The 19,102-nt window shown below is 53.8% G+C and overlaps 1 protein-coding gene across 1 annotated transcript; it reads left to right on the top strand.

Moving 5' to 3' along the window:
* Positions 1-9,486: 9,486 nt before the first annotated feature.
* LOC115830436 (forkhead box protein L1-like) lies at positions 9,487-10,780 on the top strand. Its single transcript, XM_030808800.1, has 3 exons — positions 9,487-9,593; positions 9,959-10,136; positions 10,355-10,780. Exons 1-3 carry the CDS (start codon positions 9,487-9,489, stop codon positions 10,778-10,780), a joined length of 711 nt encoding a protein of 236 aa, XP_030664660.1.
* Positions 10,781-19,102: the final 8,322 nt, after the last annotated feature.

Genomic DNA, 19,102 nt, shown 5'->3' on the forward strand with positions numbered 1-19,102 from the left:
CAGGTAGACAAGACTGAAAACCTAACTTAGGAATCTGCACCTGTAACAATAGCTGAGTCTTGGCCAATCCCAGCAGCCACAGTTCAACCACTCACACAGTGCTGAGTGTTCAAACTGTGTTCAAATAAGGCAAACACCAAGCTGTAACCAATCCAGCCATTCTGTACCTCACCTCTGATTTCTGTACCTCACTTCCCTTTCTTTGTCTATAAATCTTCTTCCACCACGTGGCTGCACTGGAACCTCTTTGAATCTGCTGTGATTCTGGGGGCTGCCCGATGTGCGAATCATTCATTGTTCAAGTAAACTCTTTAAATTTAATTCAGCTGAAGTTTTTCTTTTATCACCCACTGTTTCCTTTAGCTCCTAAACATACTTTAAATAGTTGATTAAAGTCTTTGTCTAATGTCTCTGCTTCTTCAGAGAGAGAGGTTCAGTTGATCTTTTTTTTTTTTCCTTTAGCATCTATGGGCCACATTTTCTTGTTTGTTTGCATGCCTTGTAATTTTTTGCTGAAAAGTAGACATTTGGAATATTATAATGTAGCAGCCATGAAAATCTCCTCTCTCCCCAGATTTGGAGTAGGGAACTCCAAAATCCATCTGTTCATGAAAGCAATGAATAAACTGGCAAAAACAATTGGAACCAACTGATTGCTGCTTATGTAGTTTTTTTTTGTTTCAGTTTATTTTGTTGCTGCTTATTTTTAGTATTTTTCTGTTTATTTAGTGACTTTTCTGAGCGAATTTTATGAAGTCTGTGTTCTACGCTGTTTGTGGTCAGTGAAGTCTCTGTTCTGTGAGTTCACTCTCAGCTAATGATTCCACAGAGCGAGGACTAAGCTCTGGCTTGTTCTTATCTTGCCCGTATTTCTATCTAAGGGGTCTGGGGAGGTCATGCCCTACAAACCACAAATTCTCATCAGATGAGTTTTATTTAACCCTGTGTATCGTGACTTATTTTCCAATCTGACTCTGGCATAATGATACGTGACAAAGAAGAAAATAAAAATAGTTTACCCCAAAACATGTTTCTTTGCCATATTCTGAAATGGCCATGCAAAGCCATCCTTTGTGGGAGAAAAACTTGCATCTGTAAAGAATCTCTAGTAGCATAGCTAGATCTTTTTCTTCCAGGCCCTCCCAATCCTGAAGAGATTAACTGAGAGCCTAGCACCTTGTAAATGTCTGAACAGGAAACATTTGTCACTGACTGTCTCTAAGGGCAGCCATTATGAGACTCCAAAAGAACCGTAGTCTCCGCAATCTTTTATCTTAACCTGAATATTTCGTTTCTATGGATCCCAGGTCTTTAGACAAACTCAACCAACTGTCAGCCAGAAAATGTTTAAATTTACCTATAGCCTGGAAGCCTCCGTGGGCCCCCTTTGAATTGTCCTGCCTTTCTGGCCAAGCCAATGTATTTCTCAACTGTATTCAATTGATGTCTCATGCCTCCCTAAAATGTATAAAACCGAGTGTTAGGGAATCTTTGGGGTGGCAGTTTTCTTCCCAGAAACCTCTGTGGCTGGTGGCACCTTTGCCCGAGGTCTTGTCCTACATCCAGGAAGAATGAGGTATGCAGACAAGTGGAGGGTGAGCAAGATGAAGAGGAGGTTTACTGAGTGTTACATCAGCTCAGAGGAGACCCTCAGTGGGTAGTTCCTCTCCGTAGGCAGGTCATCCCCTCAAGTGCTCAACTCTCATCAGAGACGAGATCCTGGAGAGGGGAGCTCCCCTCTGTAGGCAGGTCATCTATGGAGTGTTCAGTTCTCAGCAGAGAGGAGGCCCTGGGGTAGTTTCTCTCTGCAGCTGGTCATCTCGATGTCTGCAGCTCTCAGCGGAGAAGAGGCCCTGGAGAGGATGGCTCCTCTCTGCCAGCAGGTCATCTCTGCAGCCCTCAGGAGAGACAGTAACTCCTCTCTGCAGCTGGTTGTTCCATAGTCTCTCTGCCCTCTTTGTCCTCTGGTCATCCTCTGCCCTGCTCTGGCTGAACCCAGGGCTTTTATGGACCTCAGAGGGGAGGAAGTGTATGCTTATTGGTCTACGGGTGGCCATGGGTGGGCCTGGAAGGACTATGGGTCCCCACTCCAGTCCAGGGGGCCGACAGCCCAGCCTCCAGCCTTCAGGGTCTCCCTGGCTGAAGGTGGGGCCTTACTGGGGACCCACCCCTTCCACCCAGTAATCAATCTGCCTCCTGCTGCCATTCGTGGCCCCTGGGACTCAGCCCCAACTGCACTCCAAGATCAGAACAGACACCCAGAGCAGAGAGAGGCCAGGAACTGGAAGCAGGTACCGGAGCCTGCAGGGACCATGACTGCAGACCTGGGCCTCCCACTCTACAGAGCAGGCAGGAGCCAGGGACTAGCAGGGTCCCTGCCCCTTCTGAGTGGGTGGGGCAGGAGCTCCGCAGGTGCAGCTGCAGCCACCCTCCAAGGCACAGGCCCTGGGCATCTCTGCAGCCTGTACCCTCAGGGGCCCAAGAAGGCTCCCTCCCTCCCACTGCACCCAGGCAGGCAGATCCTGCCTGCTCCTGGCCCTTCCAAGAGGACAGGGAGGCTCGGAATCACAGCTGCAGTTTGGGTGGCTGTAGCCCACCCAGGAGGGCAAGGCTCCCACCAGCTACATGGAGTGTGCAGCCCAGCTGTGCCTCCCTGCTGCAGCCAGTGTGACGGAGCAGCCACTCACCTTGGGCACATGATCACCTTGGGTACCTGTTCTCAGGACCTCCAGAGGAGTGTGTCACGGGCCACTGTCACTCATATTTGGCTCAGAATAAATTTCTTCAAATATTTTACAGAGGTTTCTGTAAAATTTCATTGACAAGAGGTTTCCTTAAACACTTGAAACACAGCACACACATGGGCAAAATACCTCCCAGTCTCTGAAGGTGGGGCTCTGTGTGTGTGTTCAGGGGACGCCTTCAACACTGAGGCAATTTTTCAACTCTGCCCTAGCCTTCATTTCCTGCTTGCACAGAAGCTGAAGGTCAGACAGAGGTGAGTGCGTAGAGCCTTCTCAGGTCTTTTCTAAACTTGTACACACTCCTGGGTATGTGCCTGGACTTCTAGATTCCAAAGAATACGCAAAACCCCTCAAAATCTGTATCCTCCAAAGCCTGTCAATCCCCAGTCTTTCCTCCCAAGCTTTATGGTTAATCTATTGTTTGCCCCAACTGTTATCCCTTGCCCCAGGCAGCAGTGACCAATACATTTGACTTTAAATGTTTCAACAAATGCCCTATAGGGAGACACTTAAGAGCTCCAAGTTACGTGAAAGAAAGGCAAGCCCTTTGAGCCTGTCCATCTGGGAGCCACAACAATTGTCAGAGGCATTTGAGCCAGGGCAACTCCATCTTGAACAGGAGCTGGCTAAAATGAGGCTGAGAGCTACTGGGCTGCATTCCTAGATGGTTAAGCCATTCTAAGTCACAGGATGAGACATGGGAGGTGGGCACAAGATACAGGTCATAAAGACGTTGCTGATAAAACAGGTTGCAGTGAAGGAGCTGGCCAAAACCCACCAAAACCAAGATGGCGATGAGAGAGACCTCTGGTGGTCCTCATGGCTACACTCCCACCAGCGCTATGACAGTTTATAAATACCATGGCCAATGTCAGGAAGTTCCCCTAAAGGGTCTAAAAAGGGAAGGCGTGAATAGTCCACCCCTTGTTCAGCATACCACCAAGAAATAACCATAAAAATGGGCAACCAGAGGCCCTCGGGCCTGCTCTGTCTATGGAGTAGCCATTATTTTCTTAATAAACTTTACTTTCCTAATAAACTTGTTTTCAGTTTACTCTATGGGCCTGCCCTGAATTCTTTCTTGCATGAGATCCAAGAACCTTCTGTGGGGGTCCGGGTCGGGACCCCTTTCCTGCAACACAACCATATCCCAAAGTCTGTCCCCTCCTCTGCCGGTGCTAGACTCCTGTGCTGGGAATGTGTGCCGTTGTCTTCAAGGCCTCAAGCTGGTGAGTGGTGGATGGGTGCAGGGTAAGTGAAAAGGCCACAAAGCTTCCTTACCGAGATTCAGCTGTGTTTTCCTGATTGCACACTCCTCTGGTGGCTGCAAGCTTTGATTAGTGTGCAGAGTTCTAAGAAAGTTGGTTCTGATCATTTTTGCTGGTTTGTTCGTTGCTTCTGTAGACAGATGGATGTGGGGTTCCCTACTCTAGCTTTTTCACTGATGTCTCTATGGCTGGGTTTGGAAAGTTCTTTATGCATTCTAGATACAAGTCCCTTATCAGATATATGCCCACAAAGATTTTATCCCAGTTTACGGCTTGTCTTTTCATTTGTTTCACAGTGTCTTTCGAAGGCAGAAGTTTTAAATTTTAACAAAATTCAATTTATCAATTAATTGTTTTATGGGTGGTGTTCCTTCTCCCACTCCACTGCCCAAATTCTCTTATTTTATTTTATGTGTTGTGATTTTCTTTTCATCCCCAAATTAGATATTTGATTCATTTATTGGTTTTCTGGATTTTAAAAAGTATTCCTTTTTGCTTTGGCCTTTTTTTCTTCCTTTCTGTTTTCCTAAAGGTTGGTGTTTGAATTATAAATAAAAACATGTATCTATGCTTGTGCACTTATGTTAGTTCCATGTTTAATTAATTCAAAGTAATATTTTTATTTAACAATGAAAACATTTAAGAATCTGCATTGACCTTTGCTACACTTAGAATATTCATTAAAAAGCCTAAAGTTACATCTTAATTAGCTCCTTAATCCAACTGTTGTTTAGCCAAGTGCTTCTTAGTTTCTAGTGGATGAGGCATTTTCACACCAAGTCTACTCTGATTGCACTCTACTTTTAAGAGGTAGAGTGCGTTATGTTTGCATTTGAGACAACCGAGGTTTGCTTGGTTTTGCTGTTTTCGGTTATTTTAGCCTAGTACATCATTTAATATTATATAAGAAATGTGCTATTTGTAGATGACAAAGTTTTCTATATACTTATTTATTCAACTTTATTAATTATTCAAATAATTCAACAATAGAGCCCACCTGTCTTAATTTAGTGGATCCCTGAAAGGCTGAGAAAGACGTTGAGATTTCCTCACCATACGTGCCTTCTGTTGATGTCTCCCTTTATTTCTAATCATTTTTGCTTTATATTTTTGAGAACTAAGTAATTCGGAAAAAGTGTGCGATATTTTCACTGAAGAGTATCTACTTTATGAATATAAAATGACTCCTTTAATTTTTTACTTTAATTTTATGCTGATGTTAAGATCCGTACTTTGATTTTTCCTTCTTCACATTTGCCTGATAACACTTCAGTCTTTCGTGCATGTGTATAACTTTTCTCATTTTCATGAGGAATCTAAAACATTTCTATTTATTATCTAAACTGAGATTTGCCTTTATATATGTATTGTTTCAGTTTCACATTTTGTGTTTGTAGTTTTTTTTCTTTTTGTCTCTTTGCTTTACATAATAATTTCTATTTGTACTTATTTCCTGTACCAATTTGACAGGTAGCAATTCAGTTCTTATTCTATAGCTGTTGCTGTTGAATTTGTTCGTCACGTCCTGACACAGTCCCGCCATTGTCAGAGTCAAGAACAGGCCCTCACCCCTGACCACACACCTTCTCCTCCAAATTCAGGATTGCAGCAATGGAATAAAAGAAACCATCAAAAGCCAAACCACTATGGAAGCCTCTTCCTTGTGAGACGCAGGACGATAATGCTCCCTTTCCCTCCTAAGGCGGGACGCAGGACGTGTTCCGATGCCGGCTAGGAGGGCTGCAAAAGCGACGTGTGTCTCATTTCTCTGTTTCTCCCTGAGCCTCTCCACGCATCAGGCACGAGTGAGGCAAAAGCAGAAGGACCAGGCTCCTTCCTCGCTATGAGGAGTTCCAGCAGAACCGATGGGAGAAGACCAGGTTGACCCAAGGTCCAGGTGGCTGTGTGGCTGTCAGGTCAGAAGGGCAGCTCACAGGGTCAGAGGCTGGTGGGCGCTCAGATGAGCAAACCCAAAGGCTTCTATTGTTTCCATTAAAACCATTTTTTTTAAGCAATAGGGTCCTGCTCTGTTGCCCAGGCTGGAGCGCAGGGTCCTGATCACGGCTCACTGCAGCCTCGACCTCCTAGGCTCACCCCATCCTCCTGCCTCAGCCTCCCAAAAGTTGGGACTACAGGCATTTGCCACCATACGTGTCCCAGGCTTCTATTCTTGAAAAAATAAAATAAAAAATCAATTCCTAGAAAATAGTTCCTCACTTTGAATTATGTGGTTCAGAGCATCAGCTGATTTTATTTTTGAGAATTTATGCCTCCCTAGTAGCTGTCTAGTTCAGACAATGGCTAAAAAATATTCAAGAAAGAGCAAGCACCCCAGCAAAGCAGGTACTTTTCATAAGTATTTTCCTAATATCCTTTTTAAAAATTGTGTGGATGGCCGGACGCGGTGGCTCACACCTGTAGTCCCAGCACTTTGGGAGGCCGAGGCGGGCAGATCACGAGGTCAAGAGATCGAGACCATCCTGGCTAACACGGTGAAACCCCGTCTGTACTAAAAATACAAAAAATTAGCCGGGCATGGTGGCGGGCACCTGTAGTCCCAGCTACTGGGGAGGCTGAGGCAGGAGAATGGCGTGAACCCAGGAGGCGGAGCTTGCAGTGAGCTGAGATCGTGCCACTGCACTCCAGCCTGGGCGACAGAGCGAGACTCTGTCTCAAAAAAAAAAAAAAAATGTGTCTGATGTCTAAGGAAATTCAGCACTAATAAATCTATAGTTAGAAATTGGCAGGTGATTATTCATATCATGAGGTTCCTGACGTTACGTGCTCCCCAGATACATTTCATTATGTTTGATAAATGAATTCTGACACATTCAACAGTCCGTAGACATCAGAAATCAAGTTTTTGAAGCACATTCTATGACAGCAGTTTACAAACAGCACTGACACGCCAGAATTAGAGACGCAAACATCATGGTGTGAGCAGTGGCCAGCTCAGAATGATGGAGTTCTAGGAGATGTTTTATACCTTCTTCCATTTTATAAGCTTTCTGCAACGAAAACTGCTTTTAATTAAAAACGTACAAGTAAGATATAACCTGGCCAGGTGCAGTGGCTCACGCCTGTAATCCCAGCACTTTGGGAGGCCAAGGCAGGTGGATTGCTTGAACTCAAGGGCTCAAGGATCAGCCTGGCCAACATGGTGAAACCCTGTGTCTACTAAAAATACAAAAATTAGCTGGGCATGGTGGTGGGCGCCTGTAGTCCCAGCTACTCTGGAGGCTGAGGCAGGAGAATCGCTTGAACTCGGGAGGCGAAGGCTGCAGTGAGCAGAGATTGCGCCACTGCACTCCAGCCCGGGTGACAAGAGCGAAACTCCGTCTAAAAAAAAACAAACAAAAAGAAAACAAAAAAACCCCACATAACCGGATATCACGGAGATAACCCTGAAGTCCCCCATGTTCCCCCCCAGTTCCATCCCCCTCTATCCCCTCTAGGCCAAATACAAGCATAGATTTGGTGTTTATCAAGATTACGATTTTATATTTTTGCCACGTAGATTTGCCCAGAAACAACCTAAGTCACTGTTCGATTTTCAGGGTTGATTAATGGTGTCTTATTGCTCGTGTTGTCTAGAACTCACGCATTTCGCTGGATGTGCCTGAGAGCCGCTGGATTCGTGAGATTCACTGCTGGTCTTCGTGAACGTCCCCAAAACAGGCCGCAGCTCCCGACTGGCTGATCGCCTGCTCTCTGTTTCCCTTGCACCTGTGGGAATCAAGTGATTCTCCTGCCTCAGCCTCCTGAGTAGTTGGGACTACAGGTGCCCGCCACCACGCCTGGCTAATTTTTTTTGTATTTTTAGTAGAGATGGGGTTTCACCATGTTAGCTAGGATGGTCTCCATCTCCTGACCTCGTGATCCACCTGCCTTGGCCTCCCAAAGTGCTGGGATTACAGGCGTGAGCCACCGCGCTGGCCGCGTTTTTCGTTTTGACATCCGATTAAGGGGACAATACGGAGTCACTGAGTGTGTTTGAGCCTGAGTGTGACTCGGATCCCGAGCGAGGCCAGGCAGCCACAGTGCCCACCGCAGAAGGAGGAGTTGCATGTGCCCACCCCCGTGTGCCAGGCTTCTCCTCCAAGGGGGACCCCAGGGGTGCTGAGCCCCCCTGCAGATGCGATTTTACCAAGGGCAGCGACAGCTCCAGGCACCCCTGGGGCCAGCGGGGTGCAAGCGGCATGAGTCACCTCGTATTTTAACAAGTTCATTCATTCGTTTATTTTTTATAGAGACAGGGGTCTCACTGTTGCTGAGGCTGGTCTGTAACTCCCGGTTGCAAGTGAGCGCTGGGGTTTCAGGTGTGAGCCGCCATGCCCCGCCGTCCGGGCCGTTTCAGAGCTGAAGGTGCTGCTGCGAAGGCGACATTTCCGGGTGAAGACAGTATCTATCCCGGGCTTTCTGGCCTCAGGCCGACTCACAGACACGGCTGTCGGTCAGAATTCTGCAGATTATTCCTGGAAGTACTATTCGGTCTCATGTCTAGTGTGAAACAAACCCCCTTCTCCCGTGAGATCCCACCTCTCTACTTTTCTCCAGAATTTCCTAACCCGGATAGCTTCTCTTCTCTTCCCTCTGCGTGCGCCTAAAACGGAGCTTCGACCCAGAGGGGACCCGTGAAGCGGCGACTCTGGGGATGGGAAGTCCCCCTCCCTCCGGGCCCTGGCGGGGACTCACTTCCAGGCACTGAGAGGCCGCTGGGCCGGAGCACAGGGCGCTGCAGAAAGCGCTGGGACCTGGGTCTCTGGCTCAGCTGACCCACTGACCAGGGCCGGGAGACGCCGGCCGGGGCCCCACGGATTTGGCCTGGACCCCCCGGCCGCTCTGGGGTGGAGAGCGGCGGACAGTGCAGGTGGCGGAGGGGGCCACAGTCCTGGTCTCCGACGCCGACTCCGGGCTGTGCTCTCTGCTGAGACCCAAGTGTCCACCCGGGATCCCGGCGCCCGGAAAGCACCACCGAGTCTCAGGCGCGCCCAGGGCGCACGGGACCGGGGCGCACGAGACCAGGACGCTCCGAGGAGACTTCCGCCGGTGCAGGGAGCCTGCGAGGACACCCCAAGCTGCCTCCACGGACGGGGACGGAGCGAGCCCTGCCCTAAGCGCCCCGGGAAGGGAGCGAGGTACGGGGGGCCGCCCCACCCGTCGGACCACCCAGCGCGCCGCCTCCTCCTCCCTCCCCCCCGCGGCGGTCAGAGGGTCACCCAGACGCCCCGCACCGCTCCCCTCGGCCGCTTTACCGGTGGCTGGGGCCTCCCCCGCGCCGGGATTGGATGCGAGAGGACGGGGTGGGGGCAGGCGGGGGACCCCAGGAGCCCAGGTTCCCGCTCCGGCGGAGAGAAGCCCGCAGTGCAGTCGCTGCTGGGCCGCGTGGAGAGGGCTCTGCGCGAAGCCGGCGGGCGGCGCGGAGGAGGCGGCAGCTGCAGCTGGGGTCCCCAGCAAGCGCCGGGCGCGCCAGGATGTTTGACAGCTCGCAGTATCCCTACAACTGCTTCAATTACGACGCCGACGGCTGCCCCGCCGGCAGCTCCGACGAAGACAAGAGGCTCACGCGGCCCGCTTACAGGTGACTCCGGGGGTGGCGGTGGGGGTTGGGGGACAGTGACCCCCCCTGCAGGGGTCCCAGGTGGCCGGGACCTGCCTGGGACGAAGGAAGGGCGGGGGAGCTTTCTTCTCTCGGGCGGAGCTCAGAGAAAGGACGCATTTGTTCTACTTTGGAGAGAGCCAGGGAAGGTTCTTGGCCTCCCGGGGAGGGGCCTCCCAGCCCGGGGAAGAGCTTCTGGGGTCTGGGTGGCGCCGGGGACCGCGAGGTGCGGGGGACACTTTTCCCAACACCGCCTCGCTCCTCCGCCTCTGCGCCCCATGGCGTCCTGCGGGATGGGGGGAAGGACGGGGGTGGCTGCCCCCGCGGGGACGCCGCCTGCCCCCCAGGCTCCGCAGCTACATCGCCTTGATCGCCATGGCCATTCAGCAGAGCCCCGCGGGGAGGGTGACCCTGTCCGGCATCTACGACTTCATCATGCGCAAATTCCCCTATTACCGCGCCAACCAGCGCGCCTGGCAGAACTCCATCCGCCACAACCTGTCCCTCAACAGCTGCTTCGTCAAGGTGAGCGCCGCCCCCGACGGGCCCCGGGTGTCCCCGCGTGGCGACACCTGCGCCAGGGCCTCGGTGGCGGGGAGGGGAGGTCCGTCCTCAGCCCACGGGGCCGCCTCCACCTGCGCAGTGCGCCACCCTCACCCCTGTCCAGGGCTCCCCGAGGGGACAAGGCGGGCGGGCGCACAGCGCAGCGGAGCCGCTCCCAGCCCCTCCCTCCGCGCGCGCAGGTGCCGCGGTCCGAGGGCCACGGGAAGGGCAAAGGCAACTACTGGACGTTCGCGGGCGGCTGCGAGTCGCTGCTGGACCTCTTCGAGGACGGCAACTACCGGCGGCGGCGGCGGCGGCGCGGCCCCAAGCGCGAGGGGCCGAGGGGTCAGCGCGCGGGGGGCGCCCAGGAGCCGTCGGGTCCGCCCGAGCCCCCTTCCGCTCAGGAGCCCCTGGCCCCGGACAGCGCTGGCGAGGGCGCCCCGGGCCGTGAGCCCCCCGCCAGCCCCGGCCCCCCGGGGAAGGAGCACCCCCGGGATCTCAAGTTCAGCATCGACTACATCCTGTCCTCCCCAGACCCCTTCCCTGGGCTCAAGCCTCCCTGCCTCGCACAAGAGGCAGATACCCACGGCTGGAGAAACGTGGGCCTCCACTTTTGGACAATGTGAGTGGAGCCACCCTGGGGGCCCCTGCAGTCCAGTCTGGGGCTTCCCCGGACCCTCCCTGGAAAGATGATTCCAGCCCCACCTTCAGCCAGGAAGCCAGAGTTGGGCAAATCCTACAATTTCTCCTGCAGACAGAAGGTCAGGTGCCACACCAGGCCTGGACTGGGGGACAGGCGGAGGTGGAGCTCGTTAAAGGTATAGACTGTGAGGTTGTGACTTGACCTGTTGGGGAAACAATTCTCTTGCAGGGCAAAACCCCACTGGCTTCCGGTTTTACCTAAGAGTTTGCTCTGGACTGACCCAGTGCTCTTGCTCTGAGGAATAAACACAGGGTCATGTTCCCTGGAGTCGGGAGATATTTCATTCCTCAGTCACTTGAGGGTGAGTTTTCTAGGCAGCCACACCCCAAAAGCCACAAGTGCCCAGCGTGCGGTCGGTGGGCTGGTTCACATCGTCCCCATGGTTAAGATAACAGTGGTAAGGCACCAACCGTGAAGAGAGATGGCAATTGGCCCCGTGAATCAGTCACCCCAAGGCTGATGATGGTGTCCGTGCTTGCGGAGACGGGATCGGAAGTGACAAATGTATCTTGCTGTGTCAGCCGAGTATCTGGGTGACAGTTTAAGAAATCCATTGTGATTTTTATACCAGGAGAGAGAAAGGCAAGGTGGGGCCCAGATTTGGGATGATACTGGGGCCAAGTCCAAATTTCTTGATTCTTCTGAGTAGGGAGTAAGCCCTGATTCAGGCACTTTCCATCAACTGGTTCCCCAAAAACTCAGGCACCCAGGAGAGCAGGCTGTTGATAAAATTCCTGCAACACCTCACAGTGCCCGGTGGCGAGTATCCGAGGTGGGTGCACTCCACTTGAAATGCAAAGGATTTAATTACTGTGTAGAGACGGGCTTTCTAAAAACACAATTATGCACAGGGAAACTATTTGACCAGCCTTATCATTTTTTACCAGCCCATTTTTGCAGAGTTAATTGCTTTCAGTGATTTAATTTGAACATTAGTATGGATTACACCTAATTGATTCGCTTGGTGACAACGATTGGCTAATTTTGTGAACGGTAAAAACACACCCAATGATCCTGGCTGTCTCGTTTGGGAATTACATAGTCTTGCTCTATCGGACCCTTAAAAACAGGGGCTGGGCGGCCGTGAAGGCAGGCGGGCTGCAGAGACAGACCAGAACATGCAAAAGATGCTTGGCCCTGGCTTCGTCTCTATTCGAAAGAATCCAGGTATTCCCCCGCTCACCTGCCCTGTAAATAGACTCGACGTGTTTGGTTCACTGTTTGAGAAGAGGGAGGAAGGCCATTGCGGACAGACGCTGTGAATGCCTGGCCCTGTGGTGATGCACCCACTCCCTGGCCTCCGGGCCCAGACAACTGCAGCCTCTGCCTACAAGGGCACCCTTCGACCAGGGAGAAGGAGCCAGAGCCCGGCCTCAAATGCCTGTTCCTGGAAGTGGAAATGAGGCTTGCAATGTGGACACCTCTCCTTTGCAAATGTCAGCTTCTGGTTTCCAGAACTCTCTGCTGGGAGAGCAGCCAGCGTTCCCGGTGCTCCCGCCACCCACCGGGTGTAGGATCCTAGGAGATGGGCGCTGCGGCTCTCACGCCCATTTCACGGATTGCAACCTGCATCACGGGCATGCAGCTCTGGGTTTGCTCCTCACCCCTTCCATGCTGGCTTGTACAGGCTACCAGCATGGCGTGTACACGTGTGTGTGTGTGTGTGTGTATTGTGGTGTGTGACCTGTGTCTGTCTGTACTCCTGTTATTTATATCCCTTCGCTGGTTGTGCTAAAAGCATAGATTTAAATCATACAAGATGTAATTTAGATGGTCATAAGAGGCAGATGCTTCCATACATAAGTATATGGCAAAGAAAGTATCTGAAGATATATTTTTCTGCTACCAACAGAGGAAATAAAATTTACATTTTATCTTTTGATTCCTGCACTTTTCGTAAGCAAAGCCTGATTTGGAACAACAACAAAACCGCTTTCCTAAACGCTGTTGGGGCCTCAGAATAAGTCCAGGTCTTTATACCTCATCCTCTCTGAGAATATATTTGTGGCCAAAAGTAGACTCGACGCCCGGGAGAGGCAAGGGCGGAACTGGGGGAAATCTGTGTACTATGAGGTGTAGCATTTGTTTTGCAAAGGATATCAATCATATTTTTAAAAGCAAAGGGACATTTTCAATTTGCCAGTGTGTGATACCCTGCAACTTCAGAAAGGTTCCCAGCCCTTAGAGTGAATGGCATTTAATACCAGCAACATAACGGGGTGAGGGCTGGCTGTGACCTATCAAATGTCGCCGCCACCATGCACACTTGCCCAACACAATTATAATTAAATACTTTATGCCTTTCTTGCAAATCCGCTGATTGATCATCGATATGTACATTACCCCCGCATTACCCCCGAGCAGATGTCTGCCACATGCGGGTTTACGGATCACCAGGCTTCCATTAACAAAGCTGGGAGGTGCTGCCGAGCGGACGTTCAGGGGGTGTGTGTGCAAATGATTGTGCTTGGGACCAAAGTTCCCAGGCTGGGTGGCACCTGGGCCCTGAGCTCCTTTTCCCGAGACTTTAGGGTGCCCCTTCTCGCAGAAGCTGGGCAGAGACTCCTCCACCAAACGTCGCAGGGATGAGGGGATGGCCCCTGGTAGTCCTGGAGGATGGAGAATCCCAGCCACGTTTATCCCTCCCTCCCACAGATAGAAGCAGGACAGCGGCAGATTGAGAGCAAACACCAGGTCCCTGAGTGCAAACTGGACCACAGATGAGCCCCTCCTCCCCACTGCTGAGTTGCTGGGGTATAGCAGAGCAGCACCCCTCCAGAGAGGCCTCCTGGGCTGACACCTGCCCTTTGCACCCAGCTGAATAAAACTCTTGGAATCTGCTGTCCATTGGCCCCCTGGTCTGCCTGCTGGGGAAGGAGAGAGAAAAGCCTCCTTTCTCTTCAAATTCCTCCCGTCCTTGATTTGAGCAGGGTGGGGCTGTTTGTTTATTCATAGCAAACATTCGTGAGCCCTGAGCTAGGAGCTGGGGCGCAACCATGAACCCAAGAGGCGCAGACTGCAGCCCCACAGCACCACACGTGAAGTAGACAGGCAGCTTCTGCATGCTTGCAGAGCCCTGCACCAGGTTGTGTCAGGAAGGAGCTCACCAGGGCGCTGAGCAGAAGATAACTGAGTGTGCAAAGCGCATGGCCAGGCCAGGCTCTCAGGAGCGGAGGCTGTGACAGTGAGCTGCACAACAAGCCAGGAGGAAAGGGCATTCCAGGTAGGGGGCAACCTGTGCCAAGCCCTGTGCTGGGAGCCAAGGCCAGTGTGACCGGAGGGAGGGACAGGCAGGGATCCATGCACAGGAAGACCCCAGCCATGCCCGCACAGCCCCAAGTCCAGGCCGGACTTACTATCTCTTTAGCCCTTATATGCAGCTCCTGCGTCTGCCTCCGTTTGTCCTGTTCCTTCTGAGATGTCGAACTCCTGCACAGCCCAGAAGGACAATCACCTTCCATGGTCTGGGCGCTTGGCCTTGGCTAATGTGGCCTCAGCACACATACACACTACTCTTGCTCCTGTCCCCAAGCGTTTCTCCTGGCCAGGTCCATCCTGTGCTCATGGAAGTGAAAGATGGTGTACAGAGGGTGGGGGTCTCCATGAGCCCCCTCCTCTCGGTGTCGCTCGTGTCTTGCGTCTGCTCAACCAGGCCAGCTGCCCTGGAGGTCTGCGGCGGTGCTGGTTCCCTGGGGAGAGAGGGGGCACCGGGGCTGGGAGTCGTGCCACTGTGTGTCCTCAGCAGGTCCTTGTCCCACTGGAGTCCGAGGCTCCTTGCCCGTGGCACGGTGCTGTGCACAGCACCATCCAGGGCTTAGGCAAGAGGCTGTCAGCTGGACTCATGGGCCCTGGTCCAGCTCTGCACCCCACCTCACGCCCCTGTGCATCTGCCTGGTCCTGGGACCCAGAAAGGGAAGGACCAGCTCCCTGGGTATAAAGGCCTGAGCTGGGCATCCCCGTGGAACCTGGCTTCCCACAGTCCCCAGGCCAGGGGGCTCTCTGGGGCACCTCCTTCCTGGAAGCAAGCCCCTGGACTTCCCTGCCTCTTCCCTGGGACCCCGTGGTCTGCCCTGGGCACTGTCAGCTTCCTCATGGCCCCCTCCCATTGACTGCAGGCCAGGGACAAGAACTTCCTCAGGATGGCACCTGGGCTGTGAGGGGCCAGAGACACGGTCCCTGGTGGGCGGGACGTGCACCAGGACACAGCTGGGGTTTCCGCCCGGATTCTTCTTGAGAGGCCTACACCGCCTCCGCGAGGGAGTCTGCGCCCTCCCCTCTCTGTCTTGGTTTCCTCTGTGGTTCTGACTGGTTTGGGGAGCAGGGTGCCCCTCTCCATCACGCCCGGCTGTGACAGGCTGGGCTCCTGAAATTCCTCGGTTCTAACTTTCTGGCCCCCGCCCTGCCCCAGGGCCAGGCCAAGTTCATCTCCATGCTGAGGGCCTTGGAGTCTCTCGTGTACACATTCCAGAGGAGGAACCCAAACGGACTGTTCTCACCAAAATATGAAACTGAAAACAAGCACAGGGCCTGCCTGAGGCTGCCTGCGGCCTGGGACTTCAGGGGTCTGACTTTTGCCCCTCCTGGCACTGCCTGACCACCCCTACACTCCCCAGGCTCCCCTTGGCCCACGAGGCCCCACCTTGCAACCCCCACATCCCTCCCCCCAGGTCCTGCCCAGCCCCTCCTGGTGCCCTCAGCCCTGCCTGGGTCCTCCTGGTCCCTCTGGCTCCCCTTGGTCCCTCCTGGCACCTCCTGTCCTCCGGGTCTTTTCTGCCTCCCAGCCCCTCCCATTCTCCCCCCAGCCCCTCTCTAGCCCCAAATTCTTACTGGCCCTGTGGCACCCCCAGGTCCCCAGGGCCCCTTCTGGACCCCCAGCCCTTCCAGCCTTCCCCCTGGCCCTTGAACTCCCCCAACTTCCTGGCTCCCCAGGCCCCTCCTGGGCCCTGCTGGTCCCTCTTGCACCCCCACCCTCCCACCGTCCCAAGCACAGCTGGCCCCCAGCTGCCAGGACTCTGGGGGCCACTGGCAGCTTCATCAGACAGGGAGACTGTGCTTTGCACTCAGGCCACTGCACCTGAAATAGCTGCACGTGGTCCAGTGCCTCAGGCCACCCCTGGGGCTAGACTGAGGGTCTCACTGACAAAACTCTGCTAAAGATGGGACTCAGGGAGCAAGGTTTTGAGGGTCTTTGGGTCAGGCTGAGGTCCCACAGTAATGTCTACTGAAGAATGCCTGCCCCAGCATTGATGAAGGGGCCACACGGGCAGGCCTTCGCAGGCAAACCGGTGGCGGGAGGAGGTGCTGGGAGGCAGTGGAGCGAGCACATTCAACCTTGAGAATTCTTCTCAGGCACACTTTTGGGTCACTTCCTCTCCTGCATACGGTGGGCGCCTGCACACAGTGATTGTGTATATTAATTCACAGTGGTCCCGAGGACAGAAGCTTCCTGAGGGGAGGAGAATGATGGGGAGGTCGTGTCATTTCACGACGTTGTTGCCACATCCCAGCAAGGCCCAGGCCCCAGTGTCCCGGAGTCAGCCCAGGAGGGCATCCTTAATCCTGGTAGAAAGAAGGGCTGGCGTTTGCGAGGGCTCTCCACGTTGCTGGGCATGGTTCTGAGAACACTCACCCCACAGGACCCCACAGAGCCAGTAACACGACGCCCCCAGGGCACCGGTTGAGGCTTGGAGAGGGTCACGTGCCTGGCCAGTGTGCGGAGGGTCTGAGCTCAGGGGTCAGCAAATTGTCTGGAGGGACCCACAGGGTCAGTGTCGGAGCCCTGAGAGTGGCCGACAGCATTTGGAGGACGGGAGATGGTCCTCCAAGCACAGGTGCAGGTCCAAGGGCCCAGGGTCTCCACACACCCGAGCCTCTGGGGCTGTGCCACCACCTCGCGGGGCCCCCAGCTCTCCCCACTGAAAGGGGCAAGGTAATGACAGTCCAAGAGAGAACGGAGGTGCGGTCCCCTGCAGTGTAAGGCTCAGGGCTGTGGGGCCCCTTGGTGGGATGCTAGGGGCTGCCACTCTCATCTCCTCGGAGATGTGGTCCCCACTCCAGCAGGTGCAGAGGGAACCTCAGTCCAAGCTGACATGTCAAGAAGCTCGGTTCTCATGGCTCTGCTCTCCCACAGGGGTCCCGCCCTCCCCCAAGCCCCAACAGCCCTGTGAGCAGAGCACGGGGTGGACTCCACAGCACCATGATGCAGAGGAGGAAACTGAGGCTCAGAGGGGCCTCTCAGAGCCTGCTGGTGTAGAGGCTGGACTCGCCTGATCCCAGGAGCCCAGGATGCCCTGCCGAGGGCAGAACGACATCCTCTAACCTGGAAGTTAATGGGCACAGCTTCAAGGCCTCCTCCACCCCCTAGCTGTGTTTCTGTTCGACTCCTGAGCAAGTGTCAGAGACGGTGGGAACATTCTGGATCCCAGGAGTCCCGAATCGGGGTGTGGCTGTCTCCCCACGCACAGCCTAACCTCCCCCGGCTCTGGAACGTGGCTGGCCAGGACTCACTGCTGCGAGGTAGCCCTGCTTCTGGGGGACACCAACCACGCTCACCCCTCCCATGTCCACCAAGAGGGGCCTGGGGTGCCGCGCTTGCCGTAATTACACGAGAAACCCAGGAAAGGGAAGTGCACACAACCTATTACCTGTAATTTGATTTTGTTCTTCAGCCAAATTAACAGTCTATAAACATTTGCAAAATTACATGTTTTCATCCTGTGAGAAATACCAGTGCCTCTTATGCAAATGTGCCCGGTCCTTGCGCTCTGCCATTCTAGAGAACGGCTCCTCAGAACCCAGCGCGGAGCTTGTCAAGCCAGGCCGTTCGTCGTGGATTGCAAATTAACAGGCCTCACATGCTTGTGTACAATTACATTCCCGCCAGCTTTAGGCAACTGTAGACCCAGATTCCAAATAAGATGTGAGTTCACTCAACTGAAACTTGCAGTATTAGATTTATAATAAACAAAGAGAGGTCACGCGGCGATGCCATTTTTTAAAAGAAAAGGAAATTGAATGACAGCACCTGAACTTGGCTCCACTTCCGCTCTGTGTCGGTGTGATTTCAGCATACGCCACACACTCCTGCTCCACGTGGGCCTGCAGTGGTCCCCGGTGGCCCCTGTGTCGAGCGGGTCACGTTCAGCTTCCCCTGCACTCTGTGTGGAGCCTTCACCAGCCAATGGAGGCACACAGCTGGCAGCCACACCTGATGCCCGCCAGCTGCCCCCTCCAAGGCACCTGCCCCGAGCCAGGGCCGAGGGGGCCTTTAGGTGTCTGCACCAGCGGCTTCCAGCACCCACACTGCTCGCCAAGGAAACCCGTCCCATCCTTCGGGACCGGCTAACAGGTCCTTCCATGCCCCCAGCAAGCCTGTCTCCAGAAACTCACCCACAATTGCTAATTCTCACCCAGGGACACCACCTCTGGATCCTAGCAAGAACCGCCGTGTTATTTGTTCCCAAGTTTGGGGTAGGAAGAAGAGAGGGTTTGGACCAGCCCTCTCTTAAGACAGTTACCGGAATCAATTTGGTTCCAGAAAGAGCAAGAAAAATCTGCCCACTCGTGCAATTCATTGTTTAACGTCATTGACAGATGTGATGCTTCTTCACAGGTTAGCGTGATGGAGCCGCAGGCCCTGTCCGCGCAACGCTGCTCCGTCCTGGGGCCGCATGCGGTGCTGGACAAACGGCAATGGACATGGTCAGAGTGAGGCCTGCAAGGGCCCTGCGCCGTGAGGGTACCCCGTCCAGTTCCGAGGCTCCTCATGCTCTCTCGATAGGTGCTTTTGGCCACCAGTAACAGAAATCCTGGGTGATGACGGCATCAACAAATGCAGGAAGAAGTCTGGGGTGGGGCATAAGTCTCCTCCCTGGGGCAGTTTAATGTGTGAACCCAGCAGGAGGGATGAGGGCAGCCCCTGCCGTACATCCTGGGCCTCATCCACACAGGGAAGGCCAACTGCTTTAGCCAGAGGAAGACAGTACAGGAGGAAAGGCTGGTGCATTTGGGGGAGAGGAAGAGGGCAGACGGGTTGCCCCCTCAAAGACACTGCGTCCAGGCAGAGGGCTCTGACAAGGCAGGGCCTCGAGAAAGTTCTGCGAACCGTTTCACCCACAGCCTCCTTTGTTTCTAGCACCCAGGGAAGGTGCATTCAGGCCACAGAAGCCAGCAGGCCACAGGCTGGTGAGCCTGTTGATGGGAAGTTCTGGTGTTGAAAGAGTGTCTTGTGTATCATCCCGGGCGA

This window comes from Nomascus leucogenys, unplaced genomic scaffold, assembly GCF_006542625.1.
Source record: "Nomascus leucogenys isolate Asia unplaced genomic scaffold, Asia_NLE_v1 001026F_58870_qpd_obj, whole genome shotgun sequence".
Lineage (NCBI taxonomy): Eukaryota > Metazoa > Chordata > Mammalia > Primates > Hylobatidae > Nomascus > Nomascus leucogenys.

What these genes read in the sequence shown, in the direction of transcription:
- LOC115830436 (XM_030808800.1), top strand. Translation starts at nt 9,487, where the DNA reads ATGTTTGACAGCTCGCAGTATCCCTACAACTGCTTCAATTACGACGCC. An exon ending in CTCACGCGGCCCGCTTACAG is followed by an intron (nt 9,594 to 9,958) that starts GTGACTCCGGGG and finishes CCTGCCCCCCAG; the next exon opens with GCTCCGCAGCTACATCGCCT. An exon ending in TCAACAGCTGCTTCGTCAAG is followed by an intron (nt 10,137 to 10,354) that starts GTGAGCGCCGCC and finishes CCGCGCGCGCAG; the next exon opens with GTGCCGCGGTCCGAGGGCCA.